General features: G+C 38.1%; 1 protein-coding gene across 4 annotated transcripts in view; it reads right to left on the bottom strand.

Moving 5' to 3' along the window:
• The window catches only part of PLCB4 (phospholipase C beta 4), a 95658-nt gene that overhangs the window by 26054 nt on the left and 52535 nt on the right, over positions 1-17069 (bottom strand). For all 4 annotated transcript variants that reach the window (XM_010170760.2, XM_010170761.1, XM_010170762.1 and 1 more), the window contains 5 exons: positions 16126-16330; positions 10820-10908; positions 10275-10425; positions 7553-7602; positions 7366-7431 (listed from right to left, as the gene is read on the bottom strand). In XM_010170760.2, coding sequence (XP_010169062.1) covers positions 7366-7431; positions 7553-7602; positions 10275-10425; positions 10820-10908; positions 16126-16330 — 561 coding nt within the window. The remainder of the gene's footprint in view (positions 1-7365; positions 7432-7552; positions 7603-10274; positions 10426-10819; positions 10909-16125; positions 16331-17069) is intronic.

The following is a 17069-nucleotide window of genomic DNA, read 5'->3' as shown; positions in this document are numbered from 1 at the left end:
CATACTGAATACAATGCTAGCCCCTTGGCCACTGCAAATCAAATAGTTTCAAGTCCAAACAATAGTTAAAAATTAAATCATTAACAACTGACATTCTGAAGATCTGGCCTGTGACCCCTAACAACAGCAGCAATCTAATCATTAAGAAATCCCACCTTGTTGCAGAGCATCTCCCTTTCCAAGAGACAGGAAGCTGTGCAATACAACTACATGTGCAGACCACTGCCAGTAACCACTGCCCCCTGCTTCCCAACCCCCCAAAACAATACAGCATGTGTTGATAAACTGGACATAAAGGGCTGCCTATGGAGTGTTTCACATCAATGTGAACCTGCTGCTGCCACCACAGTTATGTGATTTACACTTGTGAAGTGGCAGAGGAGGTTATCTATGGAAGGGGAAAAAAAACCCCCATTCCTATGACAAAAAGATGAATCACTTATGCACGTTACACACTTGGGTCTAGCATACAGACCATTCCTTTCCATTACAAGACTGTACCAGACACAGCACACTTCACTTAGCACTTACATGTAGACTTCATTACTGAACTTGACTTCATATTCCCCTTTATCAGAGCAGCTGCTCATCATGATGCAAATATTTAACTACCACGGAGAGCACTAAAAATTGAATTTATATTACAATAGGAAAATAAAGTTGTTTGTTAATTTACGTTACTTTATTAATATCCAATTGCTCCACATTTTATCTAATTGTGACAAAAAGCCTTGCATTAATTAACACAGCCTCTTCCAGGACTTTATCTCTATTTTGTTTTATAGCTCATTTGGCATTTATTCTACCCTTGCTATTCTACTGCTCTTTGTTATTATTTTCTATACACCTGTGTTTGCCTTATCACTGTTTCTTCTGCTAAAAATACTAATTAAAGACTTTTACATTCACTTTTACCAAAACATTTACAGAAATGTGATGCTTTTAAAAGTATAGCCCTAGGCTGTACCTGAGCACTCCAACATACGCCAAGCACTCCCCTGGGGAATGTGTACAGCTTCTAGATTTTCTATTTAGAGTGGGGGACTGAATTTTCTGTTCTACAAAGGATTTAAAGGAAAACAAACAGATACCAGCAATATTAAAACATGCCAGCTTCACCAGGAAGTATTTACACTGACTGAAGAGGTAGGAAAAAATATGGACAGTGGAAAGAAGACATAAGCTTGACAGCACCAGCTAGCCACAGGTAAAGTGACTGAGAGCATCTCTCAAATAATACAATTCTTGCTATAAAAGACTAAGTACAAATAATGGAAAGTATGAGACACACACATGTGAAACATTTGCATAACCTGTGAGGACACGTCATGTACAGCCAGAATCCCTGCTTTTCCCTCAGGACAACCATGATTTAAGCCTTCTCTCTTTATCACAAATGCATTGCAATCGTTTGCAGACTCCCCGCTGCTGCTACTTACTCCTCATACACAGCTCTGTCTCGTATCCTAAACAGACATATTGTGGACCATATCCTCTCATTTCCTTCCCTGCTCCTTCTGCCCATCCAGTTCACAGAACATGCATTTGTTTGTGCACAATATAGAAAAAGCTGGAAGAGAAGGTGGGCTACTAACAACCTCCACATGCAAGGCACAAAGAGGACTAGGAGTCAACTCCCTACCAGAGGTCCCTTGAATTATATGACCTTCAACCACTGGAACACTATTTAAAATGGGTTAGCTGATGTAAATTTTATTTTCTGTCTGTGCTCAAAGGAAAATTAATCACAAACATCTGCAGCCCAAACTTCTGTCAAGATTCTAAGAAATACGAGTGGTTTCCTAGCATCCTAAAACACCCTCAGTATATTTTGTTTGCAGATGCAAACAAAGTTTCAGGTGGTAACATGTGCTAGATGAATTCAGAACATGTTTGCAGATAAAAGTCTCCTCAGCTAGGTCTCTCATGATTTCCCAAAGTCCACTGAATTTGCAGTTTGAATACACATCTCTTTTACATGAATATATTCACAAATTACCTTTAATGATTATATTACAAACTGAAGCCACAGTTCAGTCAGGTTTCTGAAAAGCCACCTAATTGATCACAGTAAGACTATCCATGGAAAAAAAATAACGAATTATATATAGCAGAAATCACAATTCATTCTATCGAAGAGAAAAGGAAGTAAGTTCCTACGATACAAAGTGTTTGTATTGGGTCCCCCCCCTGCTACCAAAACCTTGCCATGCAAACCCAATACAGTGTTATTCCTGCCTGGTATCTCTCTAAAGTAACACAAATACTTCTGTGTACAACTGAAAATGGAAGTTTGGAGGATTCTCATTATAGAATACAAAAAAGAAGAAATAAAGAAAAATAAACTATAATTTCCAAATCAACAAACCATTTTGCAGAACTTTATTAATCTGTAAGTCCCACGGTCTTTTGTACTGTCGCTTCTGCATTGTGAAATAGAGAAATTTTCTTTTTGTTCTTTTTTTACTAGGCTTTATTTCAAACAGTACATATATTCAATGTCAATATACACATGCAGGAGATGAATTCTGGGAGTTATATTTCTGAGTGGTAATTATGAAATTCTGGTTGCTGTCTATGGCCATATTAAATTCTTTAAGGGGGCACTTGTGACTATCACTGTCTTGTCTGAAACAGCTAGAACTGTATAACACAATCATCTGTTGTGCTGTTGACTGAGAATATACCAAGCTAATCCCTCCCTATCCTTCCTCTTCTGCCTAACCCAAGAAGCACAAAAACTACATGATATCCCTGCAAAATATTAAAATTCAGTAGAGGCCCATAGAAGCAGGCTGTTAATTGATTAAATCAGTGACCAAGACTCTAACATATGCATATCTCCTTGCCTCTATACCTGCGATGCTACCCCAAATCCTTTACCTAAACAGTACTCAAGATCTAACTCGATTAAAAACCCCACATAAACCAATGGACACCATTCAGACACATCAGCCATTCTGCAGTTGTACAGTAATATTCATACCAGGAGATTAAAGTTACTTCAGGGAATGTAGGCAGGAAATACTTTATTTCCAAAGCCGCCCAGTGTAGGTGTTTTTATGAATGTATTGCTTAAAGAAAAACATTTCTGGAATATGCAGAAGTAACTGGACGTATTCTTTTAAAATCACCAAAAAGCACAGGTTACCAGACCTAAGATTCAAGAGAAAATTATTCCTAACATGGATTTTTTTTTTTTAAATTGTGATCACTACATTAATTTGCTACTTGTATTTCAAAAGTCAAACAAAATGAATACTACAGCATCAGGGGTTGAATGGCATGTAAAAGAAGTACCACTTCAAAAGTATTCTCTTTTGCTTGTTGGCAGCTCTGTTTGCTGGTGCCAAAAAGGTGCATTTCCCATGTCTGGATTTTAAACAGACCCATAAAGGACAGAGTATCTTTGTTGTTTTCTGTACTTTTTAAGGTGTTGCCACTTCTGCTTTACTGTCCCTTAATAATGGCAGTTATTATAGATGACGTAAAAGAACACAATCAATACACGGCCCATAGTTTCAAAGTACTCACAGCAGCTACTAATGTGCTTTAAAGTGGCAGAACATGAGTGTGATGAAATTTATCGTGCAGACAGAATCTCAGGGGCCTAGCCTTTCTGCTACTAGCTTCTCATATCCCACTGATTCTTGTGGCACCTCAACAATTTCAGGCGGCAAGATCACGATGACAGTTGTTTCTTTGCACGTTATGTTCTTTACAAACTCCCGTTGTGAAGGTGAGGATTCCTGAGAAAGCTCACTCATTTCTTGACAGAAGACTTACTACTCAGTCTTTCCTCTCCCTCTCCTAGACTATAGGACTGGTTTTGCTTACTGTCCAACAGATGACAAAGAATTTTCCCTAGGAGTTAACTGCAAAGATTTACATATAATCCTTGCAACATGTTCTCCCCTAAAAAGATGGTATTTCTCATGGTATTATCAAATGAATCTGGGTTAGCTTCCCACTCCTTGGCTTTTTTCTCCCCGTTTAAAGAATTGTGTCCCACATTGTTTGCCTATCTGGCAAATCTACACTGCTTTCTCATGGTGACCCGTCTCATTCCAGATTCAGAATGCCCTGTTAGGTGAAACCAGTTCACAATGCAAGTAAATGGGCTGAGGTCTGGATCACGTTCATTGCACACAAGAGTAATCATCTGTTCTTCAGCAATACCAACAGCAACACAAAGCAACCTCAGTTATACTCTGGCAGACTTCCTTTTCAGAGACTAAAACAGCCTGGAGAATATTCAGTTTCCCCCCTTTCAAATATCTCTTCCTTCATAGCCAGGCCACAAACTAAGCAGAGGATTTGGTTCAAAAATGAGAAGCAACATCTGTGTTGCAGAACTGGACACATTCTTCTGAAGTGGAGAAACTGTACTTGCACACTGACTCTGAAATGGAACTTGCTATGAAATATTGACTCTTTCCAGTATTCAATAGTTTGTTCTGCCTTTAATTTCTAATTGCTCTATTATTCCCTTACAATCCTTCAGGATTTATTTAAAAGCATTGTCCTGTCTTTGCAGAGCTTTATATATGTACCTTTTACATGATTCTCAATCCTAAGTGAAATCTCAACTCTTAACTATTCATAGACTTAGTGAAATAAGAAATTTTGCATTTTTTTGCAAGATACTAATCTGACATTAGGGAATAGGCAAATTTAATTTTATCAGTCACAGACTGGCTGCCTAGTAATGATGATACTAATAACAGTGACCTTTCTGCCAATCTAACGATCTCTACTCTACTTAGACTAGATGTCTTATTTTTCCTACACAAAAGTGAAAAAATGAACTGTACCTCCACCTGCCCAAACATCCTTCTCTTAAAAAAAAAAAAAAAAAAGAAGGATTAATAACAAAATCAGCATAAAGCGAAGTCATAGTGTGTGATGTGTTTCTGTGTGTGTGTATATACTGGGTATTACAGTTGCAAGGAGCTACGCCATGCAGGAAAAAAAAAATAAAATAGGGATAACATGCAGAGGGACTTTAGAAGAACGTTATCATGGCTGCTGGAGTCAAAACAGCTGAAACAGTGAACAGCAGTAAATAAAAAAAAAAAGGCAACATCAAAGAAACACACAGGCAGAGAGTGCTGCATCTGAAAAGCCTGACACAGGTTAATTTTTGTATTAATCTGGAAATGTGGTGTCTGTAACAGAGACCAATAACCTGACAAAACAGACTGACATGTTTTTATACAGAGCACCCAACCTCTGCCAGCCGGCATCTGAGTGGAGCTGCTGATACTTCTCTACACCGCGTGGATGCTATCAGCAAAAGGGATCCTCACTGCTGTCGTCTTCCTTAGCTAGCTCTGCCCAGGGCTACCAGATCAGCTCCTACACTGCTTGGATCAGAGCTCCTTCCTCTCAGCCTGCTCTCTCTGCCACACTTGCATGCATTCATTTTCCCATAACCTATCTTCCAAGGCCAACTTTAGATGGAAAAGTATTGGACTTTTATTTCCTTAAACAACATGAACAATTCCCTTCTGTTTACTTACTCCTCCCGATCTCTGGAGTGTCTATGGTTAAATGAGAGCCAACCTATTTCTGGAACTTTTCAGTTCAGTCTGCTTAATACACAAGACTTCCTCAAGCTGATCATGGAAAACTAACTGTATAGCTCTCCTGCTCCATCCCAGCTGATAAAATGCATTAAAAATAGTGACGAGTACACCAAGCACTTCGCTAAGATCATCTATAAGCAAATACGGCCACACTTTTCTGCTCAGACTCTCCAAATTCAAGAAGCTGCCCTTACTGGAGCCTTTAGCAAGGCATGTTCCAGACAAGCGCTTTCTTCTTAGGACAGACTTGCACTCTGTACTTACGACCAGCAGGACACAAGCTGGCTCAGACCTAAAATAGCTGTGCTTGAGCTATACGCTGAAAGCCCTTCTGAGTGCAGAGCATTTTCAGACTGTGCCTGGCAATTTTTTTCTTCAGATTAGAGGAAGCAAGTGCAAGCCTGAACAGATGGATCAATTTTTTTACATTAGCAAGTGCAGTCTTGGATAAGATATCCTCACAGTACTGTGGGTCACATATATCAGGACATATATCATTGATTATGGCCGTTTTCTATATAACCATGGCACCATTTTCATTTGCAAAAAGCTGCTACAGTCAACTGCTAGATGTTGTCCAATGAATGAGAAAGTAGTGGTTAAAAAGAAGAAGTCCCCTAAAAGATCAGTCCTATGAAGGTCTAGAAAATATCCGTGCCCAGAAGTGTGGATGACAAGACATGTTTTCTTGAGCATGGGTTTTTCACACAACACTAAAATGGAGAAATCACTGATCTCCCTTCTGCATCAAGTCAGTAAGGAGTCTGAAATGTAACTATTTAATTTTCTTATACTACTTTTAGTATTAAGAGCCCCTCAAAAGTGCCAATTATTGAAAGACATTTCTTCATACTTCATTGTACAGACAAAGAATCCCAAACAACAATAATGAAAATAAACACAAAGATTGATATTAAAAATGCACAAGCAACTATATTACATTTCTGTACACTTCACTGTACAGACAAAGAGCCCCCAAACAACAGTAATGAAAATAAACACAAAGACTGATATTAAAAATGCCCAGGCAACTACATTACATCATATCTGCAATGAAATCTGCAGAAATCAAAGAGAGCAAGGGAATAACTGCCCCAAAAGCTTCAAATGGATTTGTATGTATTGCCAAAATTCAGAACTTCAGATAATTTCTTCACTTGTTGTGCCTCTTTCTGTAACAAGAGTAATGGTTTCCTAATGATAAAGGGCAGGAGAAAATCAGCTGTGATTTTTCTAATGTAAAGTTTATATATTTGTGATAGTGTTGTACGTATTTGGGACATCACTGCCACCAGGACCAAGCAAAAAACTGACTATGAAGAGTTTAACATCCATATAAGTGAAGAGGAATAATGCATTTCATTTTTCAGTTACACATTCCAGTTCTCTTTGGTGATTTTCAGTTTCTCCAGTGCTTGTCTTCAATGCATCACCCTCTCACATCACTACTGCCTTTTTTTTTTCAAGCTGCCTGTCAATATGTCATGCAAGAAGGAGCTAGATAAAATAATTACCTGAAAAAGGTGAGCTTTGGGTGCTTATATGGGTCAAAGAAATGTGCACGAAAACTCAGGGAGACATACAAAGGGTCGCTAAAGGGAAAATTTGCTAATTGGAGCATATTTCAGTATATTTAAAACATATATGCCTTTCTTAGTGGTTCAACTACTGTTCTTTAGTTTTTCCCTATAATTTAACTAGGAGCTGACTGTGCGAGTGAGCGCTGCAACTTTTTTAAATTAGAGTGTGTTGCTCAGAGAGCTCTTGATGAACCTACCTTTGCATGTTTCTTCTTTAAGGCATTCAGCTCTTTCTGCTGTTTCTTTAAATGCTTTATATAAGCCTGCAAAAAGAGAGGTTGGATCAATTTTTCTGTGGTCATATTAACTTAAACCAGATAAAATCCTGGCTCCTTAAAACAAATAATTAGGAATCCATCTCGAAAAACATGTGTCCATACTTACTTTCATTTGCTTTAGATCTTCTATCTTCACTTGAGGAATAAGGTCTATACCTAGGAAGGGATTGATACAGTTTATCTAAAACTTTATACACACTAGTACATCTCATACTTCTAAGTGTGAGTTTTACCACAAAACCCTACATTGAAGTTAGCAATTAATTTACATTTTTCATACCATAAAAAATAATCGCAGGTTAATAAGAAAATTATTCATCAAGATATAGCTAAGATTCAGTTTAATTTCCTTTTCAAATGCACTGCTCAATCAATGGCCTTGTGAAAAAAACCCAATAATCAATAAGTATATTTTAATCTCTTACAGTTCTGGACTGAGGTGTCAAAACACAGCAATCTAAGAACTGAAAAAGCTCCTTTTCTGAAAACACACAAAATCGTTTATGTACATTAAAATTGAACCAAGCAAACTTCAGAATTTTGATCCATAGCTGGAGATTGCTCTGGCACCACTCGTTTCATGGCAGAGGCTTCTTGGGTGAGGTTCTACATGACTACACAGGGGTTAACAGAGGTTAGGTATACTTCTCCTCAATTTAAAACACAAAAATCACAGGAGTGAAAATTTACTTGCAGTCTGTATGTTCATGGAGGTAAAATTTGCATTTTGGTTAATATCAGGCTATGAGAAATGACCAAGACTAAAGGAGAGTTAAAAATTGAGAAGAAACACAAAATCATAAGAAGTGAAAATTCTAATGAAAATTCAATACAGTAAGCAAATCTATCATACAAGACTAACGGCACTAGTTAGTGGAATTAAAATATATTTTGATCACCTTAACTGAAATGTGAACAAAAATCAATCTTATTTCATGTTTATGCTTTAATAAATGCTTTGTGATGTATTACAATTTTTAAAACTACTAAGCATATCCTACATGTAATCATTAATAAAAATGAGAGTTGTAATGTGTAGGTTCTTCCGAGTTTTTACATGAAAATGTTCGTCTGTACATAAATACTCTGCAAACATATTTAATTAACTGCTCTTAAATAGTGTCTGTGGACTATAAGATTCCCTCTGCATTGACAAGGCTAGGCAGTCTTTCTAGGAAACATAATTATTTTGTTTTCTTAGAAGCATAAGATTCTGCTCAATTATGTGGTATTAATATTAGGTCAGTAAATGAGACTGGAACAGATTTAGACACAGACAGAGGCTGAAGGCTTTAAAAAACACCAATCACTTAACTATTACTGAAAGTCAGAGAACAAAAAAACCCCTAACAGTCTTGTGGATTTGAAACCCTTTCCCAGACACCCCATCTTGCTGCATACATAATTTCTAATAGCAAGCCAAGTTGTGTATGTTAGCAACAGTAGAATTATTCAGATCTGAAAAGATCATAGAGATAAAGAATACAAAATAAAAAAAATGTTATATGGGTTTAAAAATTGAACGGCGCTATTTTAACGTGAGATTATGGATAAAAATAGTTGCAGACAAGAATGTGTTAAGTACTGAACTCTCAGCTGAAGACCTGGGCTGCATCAGGCATGCTGTGTTCTAAACTAACTTCCTCAGGATTTTATTTTAAAACGCAGACTCAGGTACTTTGTTCACCAGGTCTGTCTCCGTGGCAACCAGGAATTAGTTTGCCAACCCCAGCAAATTTCACGCTTAATTAATGCACAATAAAACTAACATTTGTGCATCTTGGTGATGATGGACAAAATATGAGAACAGGTGACTGCAGAAACTAATCTGGGCTTTACACCAAGGAAAAACTTTGAAAGAGTTCAGGTGCCAGAGATGACCTGTTCTATTGCAAAAAGGGCATTAAAAACCTACACTGCAGAGGTTTTTAAAGTTTCTTTGTTTTTAAACCAGAGAAACTGCACCTTGTTTCTCAAAAGATCCCTTCACATGTGTGCATTCAGCCATGTCTGCTTAAGTTTAAGCACAAGAGCAGTCAGTGCTCCTTTTCACTCTTATCAATCCCTTTGGGCCAAGGTGGATGAAAGAAAGCAAAGCAGATTGTAATTCTTGTGGCCCATTAATAGAAATATTAATTGTGTTTCATTCAGCTGTAGAAATTTGTTTTCTCACTTCATCTTCATTACCTGTGATGATATGTGAGAAACAAATAATCCTATTTGACTCTATGATTTTCTTGAGTGAACACCGAATAGTGAGGAAAGAATACTTAATTCATTTATAAATGAGCACATTTAATATGGGTATTTTTTACAATAAACATGCCATTTCCATAATCACTATTCAGAGTAAAACATTGAAAACCTTTCTAATTGTTGCAAAATCTCTACAGAATCCAATGAATCCTAAATACCTTTAATTACTTAAATCTTCAGCTCTGCCAAGGGATTTGCGGAGGGAGAAAAAAAAAAGCAGAAGAGTTTCTGTGGAGTATACCAGAAACTATGTCATTCCTACTTGCGTTCCTCCAGTAGATCTTTAGTAAACTACTCCCAGAGTCATGCAGGTTACTACTATCTGTAGTAGGTACACAGCTACACAAAGAGGTCACTTAGTAAAATAAAGCCTTTGGCTTTATACAGCTATTTTAGTAATATATAAAATTTATTTGCAATTACACAAAGACCACTCTCAATGGCATAAGAAGTTACCTTCTAAAAGGGTAAGAATGAACAGAACTGCAAAACTAAAACTAATTAATGAATACTTCTCTGTGACTTTCTGAATCACTCCAGAACTGAGGGAGCAGCACATGACTCTTGTCTACCTTTCTTAGCATCGGTCCCAGATCCAAAGCCTGCAGTGGTACTTGGTCGAAGTTCAGAGCTACTCTGAGGTGTTACGTTGGCTTTGGCATTATTGGCTTTTCCTTTTCTGTCATTCTTTGAAGTGTCATTTGGTACGTCAGCTATATCACTCTGAAAGAAACATTGACATAATAATAAATTCATTCTTTTACCTGTAATATGAAAGTTTGGGTATGGGAAATTTCTGAACTTACTTACTTTAAACATAATTAAGAAAATTGCAACATACTTTCAAACAACACTATACCAAGTATTTGTAACCTACTTTAAATGGCTTCTAAGGGATGTGATAGTATGATCTGGGAAAAGTCAGTCAGCGTACGGTATTTCAGTAGATGTTAAGTAACACAAGCCAATGAATTTCAGAGTAGGACAAAGAGGCTTACATTTGAAGATGATAAATGATAAGGTAACATGCATTGATTGGAGAGGGATCAGTTTACTTTCAACAGAGAACATAGCACAAACATAAATGGACTGTGTTTGTAATAAAAGTTCTACTTACAGTTTCAATACCCATAGCTCTCATTTGGTCTGCTCTTTTTTCTGTGATAGACAAAAATTTCTTTGGATCTGATAAAGCATCCACAATATCTGTAAGAAAAAAATAATCAACTTTTTATGATCTTCAGAACCATTTGGAAATGAATCTTTTACAAGAGTTTTATTCTACCCCTGTTGTTACAAGCCACGGCTTGCAACAATTGTCCAACTTTCCGTAGTGACCTTGGCAGGACTGAAAGTGCTCATTGCCACAGCTTGAACACACTAGGAACATAGCATCACAGAATGTTGTGAGTTGGAGGGACCCACAAGGATCATCGAGTCCAACTCTTGCCCTGGCATAGGACAATCTCAAGACTCAGACCATGTGTCTGAGGGCACATGTCCAAATGCTTCTGGAATATTGTCATGCTTGGTGCCATGAGCACCTCCCTGGGGAGCCTGTTCCAGTGCTCCACCACCCTCTGGGTGAAGAATCTTTTCCTCATGGCCAACCTCAACTTCCCCCGGCACATCTTCCTGCCATCTCCTCTGCTCTTATCATTGGTGGCCAGAGAGAAGAGATCAGCACCTGCCCTTCCTCTTCCCCTTGTGAAGAAGTTACAGATTGTGATGAGATTTCCTCTCAGTCTCCTCTTCTCCAGGCTGAACAAACCAAGCAACTTCAGTCTCTCTTCATACAGCTTCCCCTCTAAACCCTTCACCAATTTAGTAGCCTCCTCTGGACAGTCTCCAGTAGCTTTAGATCCTTTTTACATTGTGGCACCCAAATATGCACCCAGTACTCAAGGTGAGGCTGCACCAGTGCAGAGCAGAGGGGGACAATCACCTCCCTGGACCAGCTAGCAGTACAGTGCTTGATGCACCCCAGGACACAGCTGGCCCTCTTGGCTACCAGGGCACACTGTTGGCTCATGTTCAACTTGCCATCAACCAGAACATGAATCAGTTTAGAAGGCACCAAGGGAGTGGTATTAATCCAGGTACCTTATTTAGGAAAAACACACTGACTCCATCAGACCAAAGTCACCCTAACTTACTCCCAGTTGATGACACTAGAATTTGAGACCAGAATGGGATCTCCTGAGCTACAAAGCACTAACAACTTTGTCTCTTGGTTACTTGGGTGGGAGCTGACTGATTTGGGACTGCAGGGAATTGTAGAAAATACTGTTATATTTCCTAGCTAAATAGCAGTTTCAGATGGGTGGTCAAAGCAATCAGGGAAATCTCTTCTCACTTGCCTTTGTGATGATACCTTTCTGTCCCAAAAGTACACACGCTGCGATCTGTGTCTGGAACACAGCAGGCTATGAAATGGCTTTTCTCTGAACCACAATGACCAATTTTTCAATCTTGCACACGACAAGAGTATCACTAGTGGTATCATAACACTACCCAGCACCAGATACCATACAGATTATTGAACCTCTTTTCCATATGTAGTGATAAATGTCCAAGCGTAGGCTTACAGGATGACAAAGACACACGAATCTTTACCTGCGTATTGAATAATCTCTTTCTGTGCTTAATTTCAACAGTCAAAGAATTCACAAATGGTAAAGGAGGCCCTCCACAGCAAGAACTGATTTTACTAATCAAACAGATTCAGCACCTACAATAATAATGCCTACAGAGAGCACAGCAGTGATCTGTTTTGATGATCCCTCTGAAATTTTAACTTCAGTGTTACGGACAAAATGGTTACTGTTCTTAATTAACAAGCCTTCCTCATCAGAGCAGTAACTTAAGAAAGGAAGTTTGAATGCTTGAATGCTGCAGCCCAATTAACTCATCATTCACTACAAAATATTATCATTTAATTCACTCAGGTTTTTTGTTACAACTGTTAGGAGGGCCACAGACAGCACTTCACTTGCAAGGAATCTGTTTCTTTTCAGAATGCTGCAAAGCCCTATTTTCGTCTGCTTATGAGTAAACTATAAATGCTTTTGTACCTTTATATTCTAGATGGTCTCACTAGCCTAATAGGCCATTATTTATGCAATGACAGTTTTGACATCCATGGTTTTCATCATCCTTTGAATTTTGCCCACTTTTCCTGTCATTTCTTCTGCCATTTTCAAGTTAGCTTACAATAATGCAAGACAGAGAAGCTGGTCAACTGACCAGGTCTGTAAAAATATCCAACCCCTCAAAAGCTTTGGGAACTTGCTATCCTTCTTGTGCAAACTAGCAGCTGGACTATATGATCTCCCTTCCCACCTCAGCTATTCCATGAAAGGTTCCTCTGAAGTCACTAGACGCATTTCTCAAGCAAAGAAGCACAGACAGGGCTCCCATTCTTTAAGTTGTATTAAATACATTACCCTTGAGAGCTCTGTTTATCTACACAAATAAGTTCTCTCTAGTAACTGTTGTGACCCAACAATGTCTTCTGAAACTTACTTCATGTACACAAAAAGCATGTAGAATTTATTTTTAGCCATAACAATGGCCTTGTAGCTCTGCACTGACTGTTTCCCCTTTAACTTAGGAAGCATGACTTTTTGTCCTTGACGTTCACTGGTCAATGAAAATCCAGGACTACCCTGCTAACACGATACATCATTTGAAAATGGAACCTGATTATCACGAGCTTCAAGGTAAAAATGACTAACGTGTTTGGGAGAGCGAGACCTTTGTAAATTGTATTACTAACCACACAGCACATCACTAAAGGCTCAGCGCTTCTACAACGGGGATGTGACTCATTACTGCTTCTCACATTGTCACTTGTCCTCTGCTTACGTTTTTCTTTCTCCCCAGTGAGGTAAGATGGGGATGAGGAATAGCGTTTTGTAGAAGAATCGCAATTAAATATAAAACTAGGAAAATCACTGAGCGAGTACATTACAGAGGACTCTCAGCACTAACCTAAGCAGCCACGCTTACTTACGTACAGACTCCTATTACAGAAACTTCTCTTTGGAGAATGCTGCTTTATTTGCATTAATTTGCACCAGTTTTGTGTTTTATCAGGAACAGGGTAGCTGATTCAAATAAATCACAAGAAATTACTAAATTATATGAAAAATAAAATTATGCATCTTTTAAAGCCTATAATGCATTACCCATTCTAGTTATTATCTGGTGCAAGTTTTTAAATCTTACCCATACAGGTTAAAAACAAAGAAATAAAGAAGAAAGTAGGCAGCTATTGAATTAAGCTATACCTTCCTAAAGGTTTGCTAAAACAACCATGGACATCCTAATGATAGCTTATAAAACAATGAGAGGTTCACTGCAGATGATAAGTAATTAAAAACCACATGCCAACAGAATACTAATGATTCAGCTTGAGTGTCAAAAGTTATTTCTCAGTTGTTCATCACACTGCTGTTCTATATCAATGAGAAAAAAACAAACAAACATGAGGTCAAAACTATCTGGGAAGGGAGAGGAGAACTAATTTATTGAACTCATTAACTGAACTCATTTAGTTCATGTTAATATGGATTCTGCTTTTCCCAACACAGACAGTAAGCTATGACAAGCAGCTCTCTCATTCTAGTAGCATTTTACTGTAATGACACTGTTACTTTGAGGTAGTAATGTTTTTCAATGTCCTCACCAGTACCAGATAAACCATCTGTACCAATGCTGGCAGTGTAATAAATCAACCAGTACTGAACTGCACATAATTTGCAATTTCTAAACTGGTGTTCAAATTCTCTTTGAAAAACAAGTATTTCACTTCTGAATTGGTATACTGCAGTTTAAAAAATAAAAAAATATTTTCTCCTTATGGGATCAGCACACTCAGCACCTTGAGCCACATCAAAATCTGCTAAGTTTAAATTCTACTCTTAGAAAAAGTGGGGTATCATTCAGAAAAACATCAATCCCAAAGCAGAAGTTATGTCTCTAATTTAAAAAAATATTTACACTGAGTCATTTACTGTCCATAACTTAAGTTCAGGGAAGAATTAAAGCACATGCTTAAATGTTTCTCTTAGATTCATGGTTTGATTACTGCCTCAAGAATCTCAAGCTCAAGCAGAAGCTTACATTTGTCTTGAGACAAAGTCCCTGAAGTTAAATACTGCAGATGAAACATGCTGCATAAAGGCATGGTAGTGCTCCAAGACCTGTGGCAAAACTCCAGCTGACTTGCCAGCAACTAGGATTTCACATATGAACAACACAAATGCTTCTGTAAATGCTTAACTTTTTCCATGAAATATTGTTACTGAATTCGAGGCTTGTTCATTTTTTTTTAAAGCTTGGATAAATACCAGCAATCAGAGTCTTGAAGATACATTAGCTAATATATTGGGTAAGTCTTTTCTTTCTCCAGTTTGGACTATGGAAATTACAGTCAGAGAAGTGATAGCAATTCTTTGCATAGGCATCAGGTTTCAAATAATTTCTGCAAAGAACGAAACACCATTTTTATCAATAATGTTTCTCCAGTCAACTCTAAGGTGAACTTCACTTTGCTGCAGAGTCAGAGCACTAACACTGAACGCAATTTCTATTTTACATTTTGAAATGGTTTACATATTGTCTAATGTACAAGTTCATTTCATCTGCAGTGAAGAGAACATTTCCCAGAGGTACAGCCTCAGGATGAACTTACCCATTACACTGACTTAAGTGGTGTAATGATTATTCTCAGCTGTTTGTCCCTATTCACATGTGGCAATTTGCCACCGCTCAGTATAAATGACCACGGCCCTGCCAACCTGATCATGGAAGTGGCTCACATTGAAAACCCTAAAATAATTAAATTTAGTGTGATAAACCACAGTAAAACCATGTAAAATTGGGAGAGAAAAATTTAGACGTTTTGCATGCTAAATTATTTCACTGTCCATTTTTAACCATATGCCAATATTCTCAAGTATACGGAAGTTATTTTGTTTGAAAAAACACACATCTAGATTCTGCATCAATTGTTTATACCTACAGGTCAAACAATATAGCTAAAGTAACATGTTAATCTTCCAAATATTTATGTCAGAAAAAATGTAATTTAAAGAAGCAATCAAAAGAAGAACCTTCCTAAAATGTCAACAGAGAAAAGAAAATTGAGCTAACTCTTAATATTAGCTTATTTTCCACATTATTTTGTCATTTTACAGATACGTGTCATTATCACTAATGCTGAGGCAAGCATTTGGTCTCAAAGATGATTTCTTAACTGAATATGCAGGGTTTCCAAGAAGTTAAAATACTAAACCTCTCCAGTCCTCCAGCATTGTGTGTGTCTGCTTCTGGATGGCATACTGACACCGCAGTACTTCAGTACTTTCACACCAACACTCAAGATCTACAGCACTCTGAGATACAGGTTTATCTCACCTCCAAAACCATCAGGCACGTATGTTTTAAGCACAATGTTGCAGAAAACCGTTGGAAGAGAGAGTGGTTTGTTGCCCTCATTCCGTAGGGAAATGTGTCTGTAACCTGCTTGCAGGCCATCCAGAGGCAGGATCCTCTGACCAATCAATTTATTATTGTCATCATACACTGCTATTCTCAGGACAGCAAGATCAGGAAGAATAACCTGGAAAGTCATAAAACGAAGAAATTCAATGTCAGATACAGTAACACCCTCCTCGCCTCCCATGTTTGAACTGTTCACTTTGTACGCCAGAAACAGACTGTCATCACTATATGATAACATCATTCCCTGCAAACTCCACACTTTAAGATTAATCTTTCCTAGAAAAGCTTTTTTACACTCTAAATAATGGGTAGATTTCAGAATATGCAAATCCTGCAGCTTACAGTTACACTACCTAAATATTTAGCATATTTATTTTTCATTACTGAAGACTAGTGGCACTGATAAGAAGGCAGGTAAATGCTACCTGGGAAATGACAGATACAGTGGCAATCAAAGGTTAGATAGTGCTGAATCAGGAGGAACTACAACAGAAAGATGGGATTTGGGATGTATCCAAAAGGGCAGTGAAGAACAGAAAGAGTGCAAGCACAAGCTCATGGGGATGCATGCTGAACTACGGATTCTGCAAAGGGGAGAAGCAGACAGAGGAGGGCAGGACAGGGTGACAGACCTGCTGGAATGGCATGCTGCCAGCAGAAGTGGGTGTGCTGTCCTCACGACATGAAGGGTAGGTACATGGTATGCATGGTGGACAGGGATGCTGCCAGCTATCTGCATCTGTCAGCCCCCATCTGGACTGATCAAAACAGTAAAAAAAAAAATCCCCTGCCTTCTCTGGAACAAAGGTGCTGCCTCTGTGCATGGAGCAGTGAGGAACAGGCAGCCTAACCAAGAG

The sequence above is a fragment of the Antrostomus carolinensis genome, unplaced genomic scaffold (assembly GCF_000700745.2).
Source record: "Antrostomus carolinensis isolate BGI_N321 unplaced genomic scaffold, ASM70074v2 scaffold10906, whole genome shotgun sequence".
Taxonomy (NCBI): Eukaryota; Metazoa; Chordata; class Aves; order Caprimulgiformes; family Caprimulgidae; genus Antrostomus; species Antrostomus carolinensis.
The sequence above is the reverse complement of the archived record's forward strand: the minus strand, read 5'-3'. Positions and strand labels throughout refer to the sequence as shown.